Source organism: Sceloporus occidentalis, unplaced genomic scaffold (assembly GCF_023333645.1).
Source record: "Sceloporus occidentalis isolate IW3139 unplaced genomic scaffold, rSceOcc1.0.p SCAF_6, whole genome shotgun sequence".
Taxonomy (NCBI): domain Eukaryota; kingdom Metazoa; phylum Chordata; class Lepidosauria; order Squamata; family Phrynosomatidae; genus Sceloporus; species Sceloporus occidentalis.
This window is the reverse complement of record NW_028316986.1, coordinates 83765923-83785951: the sequence shown is the minus strand read 5'-3', so window position 1 is coordinate 83785951 and position 20029 is coordinate 83765923. Positions and strand designations below refer to the sequence as shown.

The 20029-nt window shown below is 40.8% G+C and overlaps 1 protein-coding gene across 6 annotated transcripts in view; it reads left to right on the top strand.

The window, feature by feature from the left end:
• The window catches only part of STXBP5 (syntaxin binding protein 5), a 160273-nt gene that overhangs the window by 65125 nt on the left and 75119 nt on the right, over positions 1–20029 (top strand). For 5 of the 6 annotated variants that reach the window (XM_089530231.1, XM_089530227.1, XM_089530226.1 and 2 more), the window contains exon 7: positions 5810–5893. In XM_089530231.1, coding sequence (XP_089386357.1) covers positions 5810–5893 — 84 coding nt within the window. Of the gene's footprint in view, positions 1–5807; positions 5894–11098; positions 11217–20029 lie in introns of those variants that run through there. The other variant, XM_089530232.1, reaches the window with a different exon arrangement.

Sequence of the window (20029 nt, the reverse complement as noted above, 5' to 3'; positions counted from 1 at the left end):
CAGAGTTTTCACCAAAGTACTAGTCCTCTTGATATTTATTTATTTATTTATTTATTTATTTATTTATTTATTTTTTGAGGCAGCAGGAACTGCATTTATTCCCGTATCTGGCCAGTATTTTGCTGAAAGACATATGCAAACAGAAAGCAGAAGTGACCTCAGTGTCACATTGCAATGTTTATAGATTTAGGGATTTCTAATGAAATTCAAGAAATTTCAGTTGACAGCTGCAATAATATTAATTCACTTGGCTGCAGAAATTAATACACAAAGTGAGCATATCTTATTTTTCAAGGGAACCAAACACAACTTAATGGAAGATATAATCAAGTTGAGAATGATGAAGTCAGTAGATCTAATGCATTTCACATGAGTGCTACGAACAGTAGTTTTAACGATTTAGTTAGTTCCATGGGCAAGATTGTACACAAGAGTGTTGCAAATTTTCATGAGACCATTTCAGAATCAAATAATAAGGAAAAGGTATATCATTCTGACTGTACCAACGAAAGTAAGGAGATATTTGCTTTGGTGGATGGATGAGAGCAAGAAGTTTGAACAGGGCAACTATGTGGATGAGGTGGTCATTGTCAGGTCACATTGTCCAGAAAGAATGGACAATGCCAAAGAAGGGACTCAGTATAAATTTATTAGAGATAAGGGCAGTGAGGTTAGCAATGTTAATATAAACAAGAACATGCAAGTTTGCATGAATATCGTTACTGTGAAATCATATTTGTGAAAGCAAGGGGGAACAAGATCCTAACATCTAAAAGAATCCACCAAAATTCTGGCTTGGGCTGAGATATGGTTGCATTTGCTAACAGCAGTGTATCTTAAAGGATGTTTGAATGTGACAGCAGACTACTCAACCAGGAATAAAATTCAACCAGGAGAGTGTGGTTTGAACCAGGAGATATTCAACCATTTACAGAACAACTATGGTAAATTGGTGGTGGACCTTTTTGTATCTGGTCCTAATTTCAAAGTAAAAATGTATTTTTCAACCAGTAGAAGCACAAATGCAGAAGGGCACAATGCATTAGCAGTGGAATGGTCAATGGAACTACTTCATGTATTCCTTCCTTTTCCAATATTAGAGAATTCTTTTTAAAAAAAATCATAGTAGAAAAAGCAGAAATTATCTTAATTGCTCCACACTGGTTGCACAGACTTTCTTATCCTTTGCTAATAAATACACCACTCGAAGTCCAAGTTACCACCCCAGCCCACAGTGGTTAAATCTAACAATGTGGAGGTTGAACAGAAAATTTTGAGCCAATAGGAGCACACTGAGCAAACACCATTTTTTGAAACCACTTGGCAGAGATTCTAGAAGTGGTGTGGGCAGAAGTCAATGTTAATGGAAGAAATTCAGAGGGATGATGCCATGTCTTTGCTTTAGAGTAAAACAGATAAAGGTCTAAGCCCTAATAATTTAAAGAGGCAGGTTGCTGCTCTGTTATCTGTGCTGGTAGTAAATGGTAAGCCTTTATCTACCCATCTTCATGCCAAGAGATTTTTGAGAAGAGCAACTTTACAAGATCAACTATCTGTTCATTGGTTCTGTATGTGGGATTTGAAAGTGGTATTGAGTATTTTGACAAAAGTTTGTTTTTAGCCACTTCATGAGGTAACCCTGAGGTTAATGACTTTGAAAGTGCCATTTCATGTAGCAATTACATCAACAGTGGGGGTATTGAAAATGACACCTCTGTCAGTAAATCCTAACTTGTGACTGCTTGAATAAGACAAATTATCTTTGACAATTCATCCTTCATTTCTTCTGAAGTCTATGTTACACAAAAGTGGTACCAGACATTAGAACTACCAACATTTCCCCTAAATCCAAAACATCTGCTAGAGAGATGGTGGCATTCATTGATGTTAGGAGGCCAGTAAAATAGAAAAGACAAAAACCATAAGATGTACAAAAGCTTTATTTGTTTCTTTCCATCCTAGAACCTTAGGCTTCAAGGCAATTAAATCAATCATTTTGAGGTGGTTGAAAAGCTGTATTTACCTGTGCTATGATTACTTCCAAATTCCAAAAGCACAGCATGTATGGGTCCATTCAACAAGGTCAATAGCCACAAAAACAGCATTCAGAGTAACATCTTCATTGGATGAAGTATGTAAAGCAGCTGGATGGAGGGAGTATGTAAAGCAGCTGGATGGAGGGAACCATCAACATTTTTCAGACATTATAAAGCAGACAAATTTAACTTAGGACAGATGACTTTTGGATGAACTATTCTACAACCAGTGGTTAAGAAAACAAGTTGGGTATAAGAGTTCAGCTTGAGTATATCCCAGTGGTTATGGATTGCTCCTTGAGCCCTTTTAAGAATGAGGCATTGATATCTACCATGAATTAACATTATAGGACAGCTAAAGGAGCAATCTGTTGCTGCAGTAATAAAAGTGTGTGTGTGTGTGTACACCTTATTCTTTCTATTAATAACTCAGAAGGATAAAAGTATGTAAAGCTGTGTAACAAAACTGAAGGGGAGAGAGAAATAGTCAGTGGCTTAAACAGATATGTAATTTTGGTCTCCTGGCTTGATCAGGTGTGAGGGAATATCATGATAGCTGTGCAGCTGGTTTAGCAACATCCTGAACTGAACAAGCCAATTTTGACTAATTTGCATTGAGGCAGCCCAGTTTGAACTGGATATGGATCGGTCTAAGTCTCTTTGGATCAAGTCAGCAATTCAGACACTAAAAGAAAGCTAAAGTAAAGCAGAATACGACAAAGGCCCAAAGCAGATGGACCAAAAGGACTGGCTTCTGGTCACTTCAGTGGCGTGACATGCAGATGACCCATGACCGCAGAGCAGCCAGAAGCTGCTCTGAAGCTGCCTAAGGTGGCCCAAGGCCACTGGCAAAAGGAACAGTAAAAAAACTACTACTGTCAGTGGGTTGTTTGGGACTGTGGTGGCAGCCAACTTTAGGAGCAGGCCTTGTGGTCGCCACAGTTGAAAACTTAGCCAGGTAACAGCCAATTTGTTTCTTCTCTTATTGTTTCTCCTCTCACAGAGATCAGTAAAAGAAGCACATGAAGGGACATGGAGCCTTTAAATAGCCTCCCTCTCACCCCCTCCCAAAGATTCTGTCCACATCTTCAGGTTGCACAAATTGAAACGGATCAAGTAACACTGGAGAACCAGGTGCCAATGTTACATCCACCAGACCTGTATCAACTATAGCATCTAAGCTGGAGCAGATATGAACAATTTTATCCCCAAAGTGCTGTGCAAATGGTTCACAGTAGGCTACCAAGTGGTTTATATACTGTTCTTGTGGGACGAATTGCAGAAGGCCCCTGACTACTTGAAACAGCTCCGCTGGATGACACTGTGCAGATGCAATGGTGACAGTGACAAAGGATTTCTTTACTGACACCACTGTCACGCCATAGACGTTCCAATGTGCTCTAGCCCATGTTCAGTCAAACTCTCTCTCTGTCTTATTGTTGCTCTGGTCTCCATCTCACTTGTTTCACCACCATCAGCTCTCTGGTAAACCACCACTTGGTTCCACTACATGGGAGGGGACGCTTAGGTGCAATTGTGTCCATAGCCCTGGCCATTTTCCTATTCCAGAGATCAGTCAAGTCTTCAACTGGATCACCTGCCAAGGCAACAGGAAACTCATCAGGAATCCATCTGGCTCCACAAACCTCCTGGGGTGGACCATCTTAATTCGGGGCCCCAACCCTGCAAAGGCTATGAATTCCAGTGAGTCTAAATCTCACTAGGTAGTGATCTGTATATGACAACGGAACTATTGAAAGCTCTTCCACACTCAGAACATCAACATCCTGTCCTGCACAGAAAACTAGGTCTAGAGTATCTCCAGCAGCATGGGTGGCACAAGATACTGCTTGGGACAGCCCCATGGTTGTAATAGTAGACAGGAAGTTCTGAACCACTCCATCCCATGGTTGTCATGGCAGACATGAAGTCCTGAGCCCCTTCAACCACCCTTCGTAATCCTTTCTCAATCTAGCTCCATGTTTATTGATTATTTGAGAAAATTTGTATTATGTCCAGTATTATTTTAGTATCAGTTTATTAGATGGTGATAGTTTGTTCATTGCCCTTGTCCCTTTACCTGCCCCACACCATCCATTTTGTTCCTAGGCTTTTAGGTTATGTTTGTGTTTGATTTTAAGCTGTGTTGGCTAGTGTGTCTGTTGGCTTCTCCTCTTTCTTGCGCTTAGCTATCAGTATTGTGTGTATGTTGGTAACACGTAATATACAAGCAGTACATATACGTGATAAGCAGGAGTACCACAGGGCTGAAAATCAGCATACCTTAGCAAATTTTAAACTTATTAAAAGTAATTTAAATGGAGCTGACATAAGAACCTTGAATCTGTTCATCTGCATTTTGTCATGGTTAATCCATTATCAAAAGGAGAGATTTTTTATAATATTTCCAAATGTCATTCACTTTTGAGATAAACCAAAAAGTTATAGACATTTTAAGGTCAATTTTAAAGGTGTCCGCTGCACACGCACACGCACACTGGGCCTCTCTGCCTGCAGTTTGTCAGTGCTCCCTGAGTACTATTTTGTCTACAGATTATATGTCAGAAAAGAGGCTGTTTTTGTTTCCTAGTACAATTCATTGATAAGCAGGAAATTGTATATTTTAAATTTTTAATTCATGTCTAACTCTGGACAAATTAGATATGGAACTGCCCAAATAGAGAAGAACCCTGAATTTTGTAAGGAGGCCATTGCATAGGCCTAAATTATACATATGTGGGGTACATTCAAATAAGCAGTAGTCTACCTACAAACTGAATTGGTATGGACTATATGACATATTGTGCATGGTGATCAGAATTGCTTGTTATTCTTCCTCCACCTTTTCTAGCGGTGAGTACTTTAGTGTTACATTTTAAGCCAGTTGCAAGGTGAAGATTTGGAAGTCAGTTTGCATGTTGGAAGAAGAGTGGACAAACCATTTTAGAGAGAAAATTAGCAGAAAACCAAGGGTACAAAGTTAATTTATTTCCTAAAATCAACTTCTTTTACTGTTTAAGATCATATTTTCTTCAGGGTGAAGTGATCAGATTATGCATGCAAAACAGTTCAGTTCAGTGCATGGCATATGCTTCATATGAGTGGTTCACCACAAGCTGATAGCTTCAGAATGATCTAGAAGGTACAGTTCACAGTTGTACACGCTTTACCAGTTTTCTGGGTGGTTAAATGCCTGTACTGCAGCCATTCACTCAAAACCACAAGGTTGCGAGTTCAAGACCAGCAAAAGGGCCCAAGCTCGACTCAGGCTTGCATCCTTCCGAGGTCGCTAAAATGAGTACCCAGACTGTTGGGGGCAAATTAGCTTACTTGCTAATTAGCTTACTTGCTGTTCACCGTTATGATCTTTGGAATAGAGGTATATAAATAAAACAAATTATTATTATTATTATTATTATTATTATTATTATAGCAGCTTTAATACCTCTTATTTGTTCATCTGTAGCTGGATTGATACTGCTGTGAACTGTGAAGCAAATCATTCTGGAAATATACTTTTTAAATGTTTGTTGAAATTGGGTATCATAATATACATATATGGTGAAGGAACACTCAGTCAGTTGACATGTTACAGAACTATGTTAAAATAAGATCTCATATTTTTGTTAAATTCCAGTAGTGTAACTACAACATTATAATATTTCTTTCAGTGTTGTGTTTGTACAGTTATTCTAAATTTCACCATATCATAGTAAATAAATAATTTATTTTTAATGCCGGTTATACACATTTTCATTTGTGATTTATTACAGCTCCTGATTGGTTTTGAATCGGGAACGGTGGCATTATGGGACCTCAAATCTAAGAAGGCAGAGTACAGATACACACATGATGAGGTAACCAGCAATTGTATTTTTGGAAGACTTTACATCATAATTTAATTTTCTCTGTTAGAATGAATGCAACTTCATATTTTAATTTGGCATTTTTATCAATAACTGTTGCTCATAATTGTCTGGAATGTCTAAATAAATACACGTGGATATGACTTACATAAATTCATACTGAGTCATCATGCTGAAATTTCAGAAGAAGCCGTATCAACCAATTGTTGGATGAAAATTTCTAAATAATATAGCAACTTGGAACTTTGGATAGCTTTGAGGTTACTGAACTTGTATTGTGGGCTGAATTTTTTTTTCTGTTTCTGTCCTTTGACATCTCAATGAAGATACTGAAAGCCCAGGGGGATGGATGCAGAAAAAATGCAGGAAGGAAACAAAAAGAGTAAAAAACTTCAGTACCTCTTTTCCTTCCCTTCAATATGGCTTTCCACTCTGTTTTGTACAATCTTAGAGTAGATAAATTAATCTAACTATACAGCAAGTGAGAAACATTGTTTGCTACAACTGTATAAATGTCATGATGAAAACATTGAAACAGGCATAAGATCCATATGTGCTTGGATTAACCAGTAGTACTTTTTGGTTAGGAAATGTTCAGCTACCACCTCAGCACATCTGTGTTTTCAGTGAAATAATTTATTTAGATCTGATGAAAAGGAAGCACCATCTTACACACTATATTTGATGCAACCACTCTGTTGTTTGGAATAGTTTTTAAGTTATAATGAATTGGGAGTTTGTGTTTTTCTGTTGCTTTGATAGCATTATAATTAGAGCACTATATTTTACTTTCTTACTTGAACCACATTGGTATGTATATTTGTATGAAACAGTATACTCATATGAAGGCCTGTAAACAAGTGGCTGTTGCTGATGAAACAAATCTGACCAAATTTTCTCTAAGTTCATATAGGTAAACTTCATTCATATGAATGCTAACTTGCATTCACCCTGTGTTGCTAGATTCCTGTATTTAATTAGTTACTAAGCGTTTTGACACAGAGGCCCATTTCATTCAGTATTGCAAGTAAACCAGTGCATTGATTGTCAATCATTATTTTATACAAAAAGCTGTAAAAGAATTACAGTGTGTCCGCGTCATACGCAGGCATGATATACATAGCTTTCAGCATAAGCTGAAAGGCGTGCTGGAAGGAGCAGTGTCGCACACCCATAGAATATGCTGTTGCCGCGCCGCCGCAGGCACAAGCCCCATGGGCTTGAGCATACGCGGGAATTTCCCTTACGTTGGGGGGGGGGGGGTCCGGAATGGATCCCCTGCATAAGGGAAGGGACCACTGTACTCAAAATTTACGTTAAGGCTAAATTAGGGAAAGTAATTTTTAGAAGGCATAAAGTGATTTAATTTAGCTTGAGAAGATGGAGACATGATTCAGATGAAATGGAAAGCTGTGAGAACAAGCTGTGATGAAACTCTTGCTGTTACACTCTTCCTGTTTTGTGTTCACAAGGTGTTTTCTATTTAAATCAACCACAGTTCCACACGATGACTGAATTAGGGAAGCTGTTTTTGTAATACAGTTAGAGAGAATAAGCTATGATTCAGCTGTAGTTTCCCAGCTTCTTCAAATAGTAAAGGGAGTTGTGGTTTCTTCAAAATAAAAAATTGTATTTCCTCTGAGACTGAAAATGAAGAGGAGAGAGAGTGTGTTTAAGGCCATGGTTCATCATGATTCATTTTCATTTCATTGCAGGAAAATGTGAGTTCTTCTTTATTTGTTTATTATAATAGTTATGCCTCACATTATATCATGCTACCTGAGGGTATAGCATACAGTTGAATCAGTTTAAATAATTTAAAACAATAAAACAGAGCCACAGACAATTTTATTTATTTATTTGTTGAATGTATAACCCGCCTTTCTCCCAAAATGGGATTCAAGGCAGCTATGGGATGTATTACTCCTAGTGCTGGGACAATAGAGGAGGGGCCCTGCAGCAGACCTCATTGGTGGTTCAGGTGAAGGTAGGAGAGTTGTGCGAGTTTGTTTGTTTGTTTGTTTTAGTATTAAGTTCACAGGCCATTTAGTGCTTGATATGTCACCACAAGCATTTCAGTTTAATCTGGAAGTGTACTGGGAGCCAATACAGTTTCTTTAAAACCAGTGTCATGTAGTTGCTGTAAGATGGGATGGGTAAAGTGTGGCCATGGATAGCATGTGGGTCTTGAGCTCCCAAAGGGTGGTCATTGAAGAGATTCAAAGCCTGGATATTTTTGAAAATATCTAATGCGGTCTAAGGCTTTGACACACAACTGTCGCTCACTGGTAGGTGTGGAAGGAAAAAATAGTCCTTGCCCCCTCTGCAGTTGCCTAGCATGCAACTACAGTTGCCCTCCTTATCCACGCATTTTTTATACACTGATTCAAGCATCCACAGCTTGAAAATATTTTTTAAAAATATAAAATTCAAAGTATCAAACCTTGATTTTTCCATTGTTATGAGCACAATTTATTTTATTTATTTCATTTGTGTGCTGTCTTTCTCAGAGAGGGGACCCAAAGCGCCTCCCAGAAAAAGTCAATTAAGATTTTAAAAAACCTTTGCAATAAAAATTTAAAATCAATTAAAATCACTACAAAAAAATCAGTTAAAAGACATACAAAAGTTTTTAAAAAGATAAACCATCCCAATATAAATCTGCCCTGCTTATTCATTAAAAGCCAGCTTAAACTGCTGTTTTCTCACTTCCCTCTTTTCTGGAAATAACTATGTTCAAGTTGGGTAGACTGTTGGAACCCCAAGTGTGCATTTCTGTGACCGTTCCAGGATGATTCAACCGTCTAGAACAGTGGTTCCCAAACTCTGGTCCTTGGGGTGTTTTGGACGTTAACTCCCTGCAGCCTCAACCAGCTTAGCCAATTCAAAACACATGGAGAACCAGAGTTTGGGAATGACTGTTTTAGAAAATGCCTGGAGAATTTGTATTCAGGTTCTGCTAAGCAGTGAATCTCAGTGTTGGTGGTACCTCCTCCCTGAGGGTGGTGGAAAGATCCAGGAAGGCAGTGAAGGGGAAAGGGGGACAGGGAGGGGGAAAAGGGCAGCAGGGAGGGCCTTCAGTCAAAGTATTGGTGCACCAGAAAGACATAGGGAACCAGCACATAGTAGGGATGAGGGTCACATGAAACTTTTTTTCAGGGTCCCTTAAACTACCTCAGACCCTTGCTTCATGTGGTACTATGTCCAGATTTCCGCCTACCTGCATGACTTCATTCCCTTCTTTAGCCATTTCTTTTGCTAGTTGTGATGGCAGTTGGGAAACTGTTGTGAGGCTTGGGTAAAGGGCATTGCTTCCATGGTACAAAGCAGCGCCATTTTGGAAGAGACTGACTTACTGCATGTGGAAGTGGGGAAGAAACAGTGGCAAAAAGGAGCTTTCAAATTTGGAACCCCACTTAAGCTTTGTGAGTTTTGCCAGGACTTGATTGGCAGATTGGTCCTGCATTGCTGCTTCTGCTTTCATTCAGAGAAGAGACAATGTTTGTTTTGTGGGGGGAAACTTGAAGCTGTGTGTGGAAGACTTGTCTCTGGGGAAAGAGGGAGAGGAGAATCTGGAGTTGATTCTTGGAAAGAATCCTTCTGCTTTGGATTGGCCCCTGGAAGATAGTTAATATTTCTTCCTTTTTTTTTTTACCATGTCTGTCTCCATGTGGCCTCTGTGCATGTGGTCTCTGGGAACTCCCTACACACACACTGGCTGTTCCCCTCTCTGCCCCAATGATGAAGGATTGAGAGTCCTTCTTCGCCAGGGAGAAGCTTCTCCCTTTGCACCTTGTCACCTTGCAAGTAGCTGCCAAGCAGCTGACTAAGCAGTGACTAAGAGGTCTCTTGCCCACATTGGCTTTTGCCACAAGGCTGGCACAGCTGAGAGGCTTCACAGTTCCTGCTCAGCCAGCTGCTCAATTGCTTCTGCCAGGGTGACTGGGTTCAAAGGGATAGTCAGTTACCATCTCTGGAATTACCATTTCTGAAAGCTACACAGACACAATTTGTAAGTGAAATTTTCCTTTGTCTTTTCAAGGCTGGCAAAGAAGAAAGAGTACGTAGTCTAAGCCTTCCACCTGCTAATAGCATGCTTGAGCTATTCATATAACAAAGATACGTTCTTTTAAGCTGCCTTTTGGTGTTTTTTTTTTTAATGAAATAGGACTTTTTTTCTTAGTTCTTTAAATATATTGAATTGCAAACTGGAATTGACTTGGTTCTCTTACTTAGTATGCAAGTTGGCTCAACCATAAGCTTGGATGACCTGTTTAAAGATCTGTTCCAAAAATTAATTCTGTCCAATTCTGTGACACCTAATTTTATATGCAGAGGTTTTAACGCTTTAAATTCTGGGTTTTCTTGTTATTGTACTAACATACTTAGAGGGCTGTAATTACGACCAGTGGTAAGTCAAATCTGCTTGCATTCTAGGTAGTGACATTGCATAGAAGTGATATTTTAGTCATCAGGTGGTTGCAAGGAAGGAGGTGGGCACAATCTATCATTGTGTCCCTTTCTTACATTTAGCACTAACTTGTTGGGAGTTAAAAGTGAATTGCTATTCAGAAGGGAGAGAACCAAATATATTATGGCTTTAAATACCTGTCTTAACAAATATTCATATGCATTAAAGTGTCAGAACAGCACTTGGCATGGGCTTGGTTGTATGAGATATAATTTGTTTGAAACCCTATTCATTATGAAGCAAAATCGACATTATATTTAAAGGCTTATTGAATACAGATTGATAATAAGATGGACAATAGTAGATAAAAACAGTTTAGACAGGAAGTTGGTCCCAGAGCTTTTTACTTTTCTTGTTTACATGAATTCATGAACCATTTTTTAAATTAAGAGTACATAAATACATATTATTTACAATATAGATGTTACAGAAACATATAAATGATAGTTAAGCTAAGTCCAGTTTTCACAAAAGAACAATCGTTACTCTTAAAACTTCTGTAACTTCTGAATCTCTCTTGTGGATAAATTGAAACCGTCATGTCAACTAAGATGGTACATTACTTCTAGTTTGTTTAATGAGACTAACATTTTAAAAACAAATACCAATTTTTGGTATTTTATACTAGATGCTGCCCTGGCAACCATGATTACTCCAAAACAAGGAGCATATTGGCTATTTGAAGGGAGCATCAATAAAAGACAGAACATATTTTCCTTTTTTAGGACATCTTATGCCGAATCTTCAATCCATTCAGGAGGCAGAAGCCTATTTTTGATGTGTGATGTCACTAATGTGGCCCTCGGCTGTACCCCAAGCCTGGAATTTGCCCTACACCCAAAGGTTAGTGAGTGTGATTAGGATAGGAGTTGATAGGTCTCTTTAATGTCCACATACCAATATTAAGTAACTATATTGGACAGTCTGTATAGTCGATAAAAAGTGTACTCTGCAGATGTCTTTCCTCAGAGGCTCTACAACAGTTGGATCAGGGGAAAATCTTTGAATTTAATTCATCAGTCCATATTCTGAAAGTTGGGGCTTTTCTTTTCTGAATCTGGCTTCCAGCAATGATTAGTGTCCATTTTTAAATGACCCCTCCCCCATAAAACAAAAAATAAAATAAATAGCCCAACAATATTTTGAGAGTTGTTCTTGGAAGCTATGGGTACGAAGCTGTTGAAACACTCAGTTTCACATTCATACATCACTAGCCTTTTGCAACATGTAGGCGCAGTACAGAGCACCAGGAAGAGGCGGCTGGGAGCAGGCTGTCATTGCTGCATAGCAGTGCCACAGAAACCATATTGCGTGCTGCTGCTACCCGAAAAAAGGACTGCTAAAAAGCAACACCCTTCTGTGCCGCCGCAAGCTATTTGCACATCGCTGCTGTGCTGCTCCATTTGAATGCTGCGCAGCAGTGACATCATCTCTGCGCATACCGTCCTTTTATCACTACGCAGCGAGGACACCCTCGTCACATGCTAGGGACGTGTGGGCAGGGTGCCCCTTGCACGTGATGAGGGCGTCTTGCAGGGCCGGTATGTACTGGGCCAATGATTAGGAAATAGTAACACAGTTTTTAAAATACTAGTAGTTACTGAGAAATGGAGTACATTATGTATGAAACAAATACAAAAAGTACTTTGTAAAAGCTGGAGTAACATAATGTTTGGAGAAGTTGGTGTATCTTCTGATTTATTTATTTATTTGTATGAATGATACTGTATCAGTGTAGGTGTGGTTCTGATCCTCCTCCCCCAGCAATTGGGAAAAAACATGGATGCTCCAGCCCCATATTATTCAATGGATGGCGATTTAAGCACTGTAAGCCAGGATATAGAATGTGATAAATAACCAAATTATTAGCTTATAGTAAGCCTGAGTTTTTCTGTCTCCAAAGTTTTGGAACATGCCTGACGAGGTCAATTAATTTATTATTCAAATGAAGGTTAAGTACAGTATGGCAAGTACAAAGCTCTGACTTAACCTTCAGATTTAGAATTCAGAGACATAGCCATGTGTGTCTGGATTATCAGCATACTAAGCAATCTTGTAATACCTATGAAACTGAGCGAAAGAAGCTGTAGCATCATATAAAGGTCTGTTTCTGTCTCTCATGGCCATCTCTTGCTGTTTCATTAACCCATCCAGAAGTTTCAGGGTATCATCATGTGACAGAGCTTTCATAGACTTGGTATATATTCCCTGAATCTACTTCGTTATCTGAGGAAGTAGACAAAGTCTATGAAAGCTTATGCCACAACTTCTTTTGCTAAGATAGGCCTGGTATAGACCGCTGCTTTGTGGCAGACTGGGGCTGAAATTAGGACTCCGGAAAGCTGGGCATCCATACGCGCCCAGCCCTACTAGCGGCACCCATGCACCATCTTGCTACAGTCTCACCCACATGGGGTGCGTGACAGTGACGCACAGGCGTCCGCGCACCCAAACAGCGCTCGCCAGAAGCGGTGGTGTCATGGCGCACAAGTGCCATTATGGCCTTCTTAAGAAGCCGTTCTAGGCGGCTTCTTTTTAGGGAGCATGTTGGTGCCACGCTGTGCAGTTGGTGCGGCACTGACGAGGGGTAAAGACACCACCTGTCTGTATCCCCCCTTAGTCTCAAAGATGCTATAAGATTCCGTTGCATGCCCTTTGGGTTTAGTTCATTGAACTTGCCTAACAACCATGTCTGACTATGTCTGACTTAGAGCACACTGTCATACAAAAACATAATGAGCTAGAACACACTATGATCCAATAGAATGTTCTCCAGTTTCTGCCACAGAGGGGCTTGAATATTTCTCATCCAGTATCAAATAGAAATCTGAAGTTGAATGATATTCTCTGAAGGTCACTTGTAAGTAAATCATGTGAAAACAACTTGTAGTTCTGTTTGGAGCTTGGTATCTATTTAGCATACAGTGTCCCAATAATAGACAGCAGGCTAATAAGTTTATATTTTCCATGGTCCTTAAGTTGACCTTTAAAAGAAATTGTGATCCCTGTTGCTTTCTTTAAGGAAGCTGGAATGAAACCTATACTTATCATGGTAGAGAAGGCAGAAAATGGTAGGTAAAATTGATTTTAGTTAGATTTTAGACAGTTAATTGGGGAAAGTACTTCGTTTATAGAGTCAGGCCTCATTTTGGTTTTGACCTGAAATAAAAGGTAATAAGGATTCAACATTTGTTAGGGTCAAGAAATTGTTATTTTAGACTTGAGCTGGAATGTGAATCGTGGTGTTTTGAACAAAGTGCACTTTTCATTGGTTGTCAGAAGGCTTGTTAACAGTGGCATTCCCCAAAAATACCCATGTCTGACTGTCATCTTGATGCATATTCTGAAGAAATAGAGTCTTACATCTTTAAAATTGTAAATAAGTCGTGGGGACATTTTCTGAAAGGTATTGACTGCTAAATATTTTGAGATTTCTCATCCTAATTACACATTTTTATGAGCATCTTTCCTCTGTCTTTGTAGCTTTACCCATGAGTTTCTTCATATAAAAGTATGGTAGAAATAACCCAGGATCTGCCAATAGTTGTATAATCTGGATCTGGCTGCAGCAAGCAGGTTTCCCCAGTGACAATAGCATCAAAGATGTGTAGGAGTTCACTATTATCATATTGTGGCAGATCCTCACCTGCAGTACCGCATTCATGCATCTTTCAAGATGTTTAGTTCAGGTAGGATTCAAATGTTTTCATATTCCTCCTGAACCAAGATGCTCACTTTGGAATAAGTCAGAGCATTGGAAAATGGATCAATACCACTTCCTTCCCAAACATATGTTTCGGTGTGGAAAGCAGTGCCTCACTGATGCATCATGTCCCTCATCTTAATTGATTCCTATCATTTTTACTTCTGATATACTGAATATGTAACTCAGGGACAAAGAAGATAGGTGGCAAGAGGTGGCCTCTGGCCACGGTTGAGCTGGGACTGCAGCAACTTCACAGCATGCTCTCAAAGTGGGCTGCCGCCATAGTCCCAAGCCTTGTACCGCAGGAACCAGATGATATGTGTAAAGATTTGTGTATAGCAGGGGATGCAAAGTATATGATCTGGAGTTTATATCACCCACCAACATACCTATACTTCATTATCATCACAGATCAAACACAAGCCAAATAGCTGCAGTGCAACAGGAAATAAGGAAAACTAGAAAAAAATAGCTATAAAGTGTTAAAATCCCTACACAGTACAATAGCCAATACCAAATCAAGACTGTTAGCACTCATTAGAACTGAGGCATACCATAATGTGGTTTGATCAGCTTGCTTCTGGCTGTCTTTGTGTGCCTTCAAGTTGTTTCTGACTTAAGGAGACTGTAAGACAAACATAGCATGAGGGTAATAATGATTTGTTCATTGGGGCCTTTGCCTTCCTCTGAGGCTGAGAGAGTGAGCTGCCTAAGGTCATCCAGTGGCTTTCCATGGCTGGGCAGAGATTCAAACTCTAGTTTCCTGGAGTCATAATACAGTGGATCAAACTACAACACCATGCTGGCTCTAATGTGCTAAACTACAAAACTTGGCAGTCTTCTAAACAGATTCTTTGGAAGAGTCTGAAAAGAGAAGTGAGATGTAAAAATGATAGGATCTACCTGGGAACTGCTTCATAATTGGGACTTTTACAGTGCGCTCTTGGTATCCACTGGGGTTTGGTCCCAGGGCCACCTATGGATCTCAAGATCTCTGGAAAAGTTCCATTACATAGAATGGCATAATGAAATGATGTCCCTTATGAAAAATGGCAAAAGCATGGCTTGCTCTGTGTGTGTGTGCGTGTGTGTATTTCAAGCCATGGATGGTTGAACTTTTGGATGCAGAATCCATGGATATGGAAAGTTGACTAATTTGGAATAGATGTCTTTGCAATACAGGCAGTATAGTAGAACGTAGGCCCTGTACAGACCAACAAAAAATGCCGGCCTGTGAGTGGAGTCAGTGCTGAGGTCAGTGCCCTTATGCTGCCACTAGGGCACCATTTTGGCATGTGCCAGTCCACACGGCATGCACCATGATGACAGCTCCTCCAGTACTGCATCCAAACAGTGCAGTGCTGAAGGGGCATCATCATGCCACCCTGTCGCAGCTACGATGCCCTTTAGAGGGCACCAAAAAAGGAGCCGGTGACTTCTTTTTGCTCTTTCTACAGGCCGGGTTGATGTCGTGGCATATGGTTGCCACGGCCCCGATCCAGGGTGAAAAGGGGCAGCATCCCGCCATCCATTCGCCTCAATCTGTACAGCCCCGTAGTCTACTATTTCAGCCATGCCTGACTGGCAAGGTATGCTTTACACATGAGATTCTAAAGTACCTCCCTTCCAGTAAAGCAGATGGTAAGATGTTAAAATGGGCCAGATTAAAGGCTCTGTGATACTGATGAATATCCAGAGCATAATGGTAGTGATCTGGAACAAAATTGTTGCTGTGGTTGCCTGCTGCAGGATAATGTTGGGTACTAACTCTGTCACTGTGAACTGTGTAAAGCAGTTGTGGTTTAGCACATCTACTTGTGTAGAAGTCAGAAAAAATTACCCCCCCCCCCAAAAAAAAAAACTTGGTTGATTATGCACAGGTCATTGCTGGAATAGGGACCCAGTGTGAAGACAGTGACCCAAGGCAGAGACATAATAGTATTTTTGTAAAACATCCAGGGGTAGCTGTGTTGGCCCTGTAGCGAATCCAAACAATGATACCTTTATTGGACCAACCCAAATGCACAATATACATGTTGCAAGCTTTTGAAGCTCCACTGGCTTCTTTATCAGGCATGGTGTTAAAAACCATACAGGAGAAAAAATTGAAGATAATAGTCATAGGCCTGCATTTTGTTGTCTTTGCTCTCATGTAGTATGGAGGGGTAATTCTTGCAGACTGGAACCTCCTCCTTCTGACCATGTGGTCAATGGGAGATGCTCAAAGTCCAGGAAATTTAACATCCATTTTTGTAGTTCTTCTCCCAACGAAGAGAAAATCTGATTTACGTTTTAAAGAAGAAAATTAAATCTTTTCCACATAAAGTTGCTTTTCTTTCTTTTTGGATCCTGAGATACTGTGTTTATGGGGGCATAAACACAAGACATATTTCTGTTACTATTGTGTCTGTTTCCCCTCATTTGGCCTGGCTTATGCCTTAATATTGCATGTATGAAAAGTAAAGGAAAAACATAGTAGGTGGCTTCCTAGTTTTTCTTAATTAGTAGTTTCTGATGCAGAGATAGTGATATACATCTGAAATACTCAGGACATAAGACTCAGGTTTTTTAGGTTTGTTGAGCAGTTTTAGTTCCATGAATCAAGCTTTATTTACAGTGGGTAATATTTCTTAAGACAAGAGATACTCACTGTAGGAGCTTACCTTCTCTTTGAATATTTTTAATTAATTAATTAAAAATAAATTCCGTTTCTAAAAATTGAAGTCCAATTAGAAGTAAAAAAAGAAAGCCAAAGGAATAAGCTATTGTGGCTGTATTAGCACAAACTTTTCCAAAATGTCAAATTAGCAGTGGGACTATAAAGTCTTTGTTACTGTCATTCTTAATGAACAGAGAAGAGATGCTTACAAATGCATTGTTATTATTCTCTCATAGAATTTTCATGTTGTGAGTAAACATTTTGAAGAGGACCGTTTTTCAAATTCAGAAATCTGAAAGCAGGCACTCTGGGGTCCCTTGCAATGTACAACTGTTTGCAAATAGCATTTTAGTCAATGACTTATGGGGTAAGATAAAGTATGAGAAAGACAATAGAGTACAAGAAATTGTCCCAAAAGATCATACTCTTGGGCAGTATACCCATATGGGGGAAGGGAATCCAAGGCTCTAGATCATTGTTAGCAAGTCGATGATATTGTTTTGTTGAAACAGTGTAGCTTAATAGAGGTAGCGTCCATCTATGAAGTAGAGTGCACCTGCGCCATGCTCGGACGCATTTTACGTGACTTCCAGCTTATTTCCTATGGGGCTCGAGCATAGGCGGATTTTCCCTTACACGGGGGATCCGGAATAGATCCCCACGTAAGGAGAGGGCCCACAGTACCTTCAGAGGAGCTTCCTTGTATTGTATATAAATGGATCTGACTTGTGAAAAGATCCAAATTTATACCCATTAGACATCAGAGAATTAGGGTTTCATATTCTGTTTCAACTAAGTCAGAACAGATAGCACACTGAACATTTCTTGGATTAAGCAGTGATGAAGTAGTAATATTTGACCTTTAATTGCAGTGGTCTGCTTTAACACAGGGGTGTGTGATACTCCCTCTTTTTGAAGAATAATCTTGCAGAGAACAGGACCTAAAGTTCCTGAAGTCAGTTGATGGCAAGGCTTAAAGCTTTTAAAAAGCATTTCCCTGTTTTTTTAACCTTTTCCAAACATGTCTCAGATCCTAAAAATGCAACAATTTCTCCACTTCTGATACCAAGAATACTTCCAGGCAAATGGAGATGGGACTAGAATCTGTGCCCACTTTTTTATATCCCTAAAATCTGTTGAAAGAAGGCATTCTGGTGTATACCATTAGGTGGATAATATTTAAGTAAAGAAAGGTGATGCTGTCTAAGTTTTGGATACCTCCGGCATTCTATTGATATCTGTGGCGTGGGATCATTATTTGTCAGCTGAATAAATTGTTTTAATTGAACTGTGGTAAACTGTGTGCTTGTGCGCATGTGTTTGCGAGGTAATGAAAAAAAATAATGGCACAATGCAGCTTTATAGCCACGATTGCTCCATTTTGGTGGGTCTGTCCTCTCAGCAGGAAGAAGTGGTGCAGACTGCGCATCAGCTGTCAGATCATTGTGAGAGCTGGTGGTGCAGTCAGCAGGTTCTCCCTATGAATTGGGAACCCCTGGGGTAAGCTGGATTTTCCCCTCTGTCTGCTCCCTGCCTCATTATACTTTGCATAGCCTGGATCTTCTTGTCTAGGTCTGCTAAAAATAGCAATATGTTGACTGCAGGTCAATCAAATGAGTTTCAATTTAATTTGCACCATTGAACATAGAAATCTTTATGGAACAATTTGGCCACATGGTCAGTAACTTTATGAGTGGAGCAGTTTTGCCATGATTCCTTTCTAATACAGGTCAATTATCCCTTTTCCAGAATTCCAAAATCCAAAATAGTCCAAAATCCAAAACATTTTGAGTTGCCTACCTGTACTGTATTTGCCAGGCTGATGCATGGATTCATGGCAGGCACTACGCTTGGATTCCTGACATTTCACAGATGTTCAGTTGCTCTCCAGCCTGATTATGTGTCATTATGTTTCTTCTTCGTGGTCTCTGCGAATCATACAAATGGGTTTTACTGCGCCTGCGCAGTGCTGTTCGGAACTTCTAGAATCACTGGGCAAAGTACACTTTGCAACAAAAATAAACTTTTTGGCGGTAACCCCGCCCACCCACTATAAAGCCCCTGCTTCCCGCTCTTTTCCCCAGTTCCTTTTTTCCACCGCGCTTGCTGCTGTAGAGGAACTTCACTCGCTATTGCTAGCTTTTTGGACTTGAATCACTGGTTTTTCTGACTTCGGACCGTTTCCAGGCATTGAAGGCAGCTGTCCAGTCCTGTTTGGCCCACAGAAGGGTGAGAGCCAGGGATGTCCAGGTGGCTCTGGGACACATGGCGTCCACAGCCTTTGTCACTCCCTTGGCAAGACTTCGCCTTCGTCCCTTGCAGGCCTGGTTCCTGTCGGTCTTCGACCCCATGACGGACCGCCCCACCAAATGGCTCACCGTCCCAAGACCGGTCGCTTCTTCTCTACGATGGTGGCTAGACTCTCGCAACGTTTGCGCAGGCATGTCGTTCGTCCCGCCACAGCCTCAGCTGACCCTGACGACGGACGCGTTGCTAGAAGGCTGGGGAGCCCACCTGCTCGACCTTGCGATAAGAGACAGATGGTCCCAGACCGAGAGCTGCCTCCACATCAATGCTCTAGAGATGCTGGCGGTAGAGAAGGCCCTGCGATCATTCGAACTGACTGTGTCGGGCAAGGTGGTCTTGCTCAGGATGGACAACACCACTGTGATGTATTACATCAACAAACAGGGGGGTACCAAATCCACCACCCTGTTAAACATCACGCTTCGAATTTGGGACTGGTGTGTCCTCAGGGGGATCACCTTGCAAGCAATTCACTTACCTGGAGACGAGAACGGGCTAGTGGACCAACTCAGCAGATCCACGACCACCTGCCACGAATGGAGACTACATCCAGAGACGGTCGACGACCTCTTCAAATGTTGGGGATATCCCCAGATCGACCTCTTCGCGACCGCTCGCAACACCCACTGTCCCCAGTTCTGCTCCCGGACGCCGACCGACAACTGCCTCGGAGACGCGTTCGGGCTCACGTGGCCGGGACCGATGCTTTATGCCTTTCCACCGTTCCCGATGATCACCAAGGTAGTCTCTAAGATAAAAGTGGACTGCCCAGAGGCAATCCTCATCATCCCCTGGTGGCCGAGACAACCATGGTTCCCGGTACTCCTACAGCTTTCCAGGAGACAGTTTCTCTGGCTTGAGCCTCGCCCCGACCTCCTCACGATCCGGGACGGACGTATACACCATCCGGATGTCGACAACCTTCCTTTGGTGGCTTGGAGGCTCCATCCCTGACTTCGCTACCTGAATCGGTACAGACGGTGA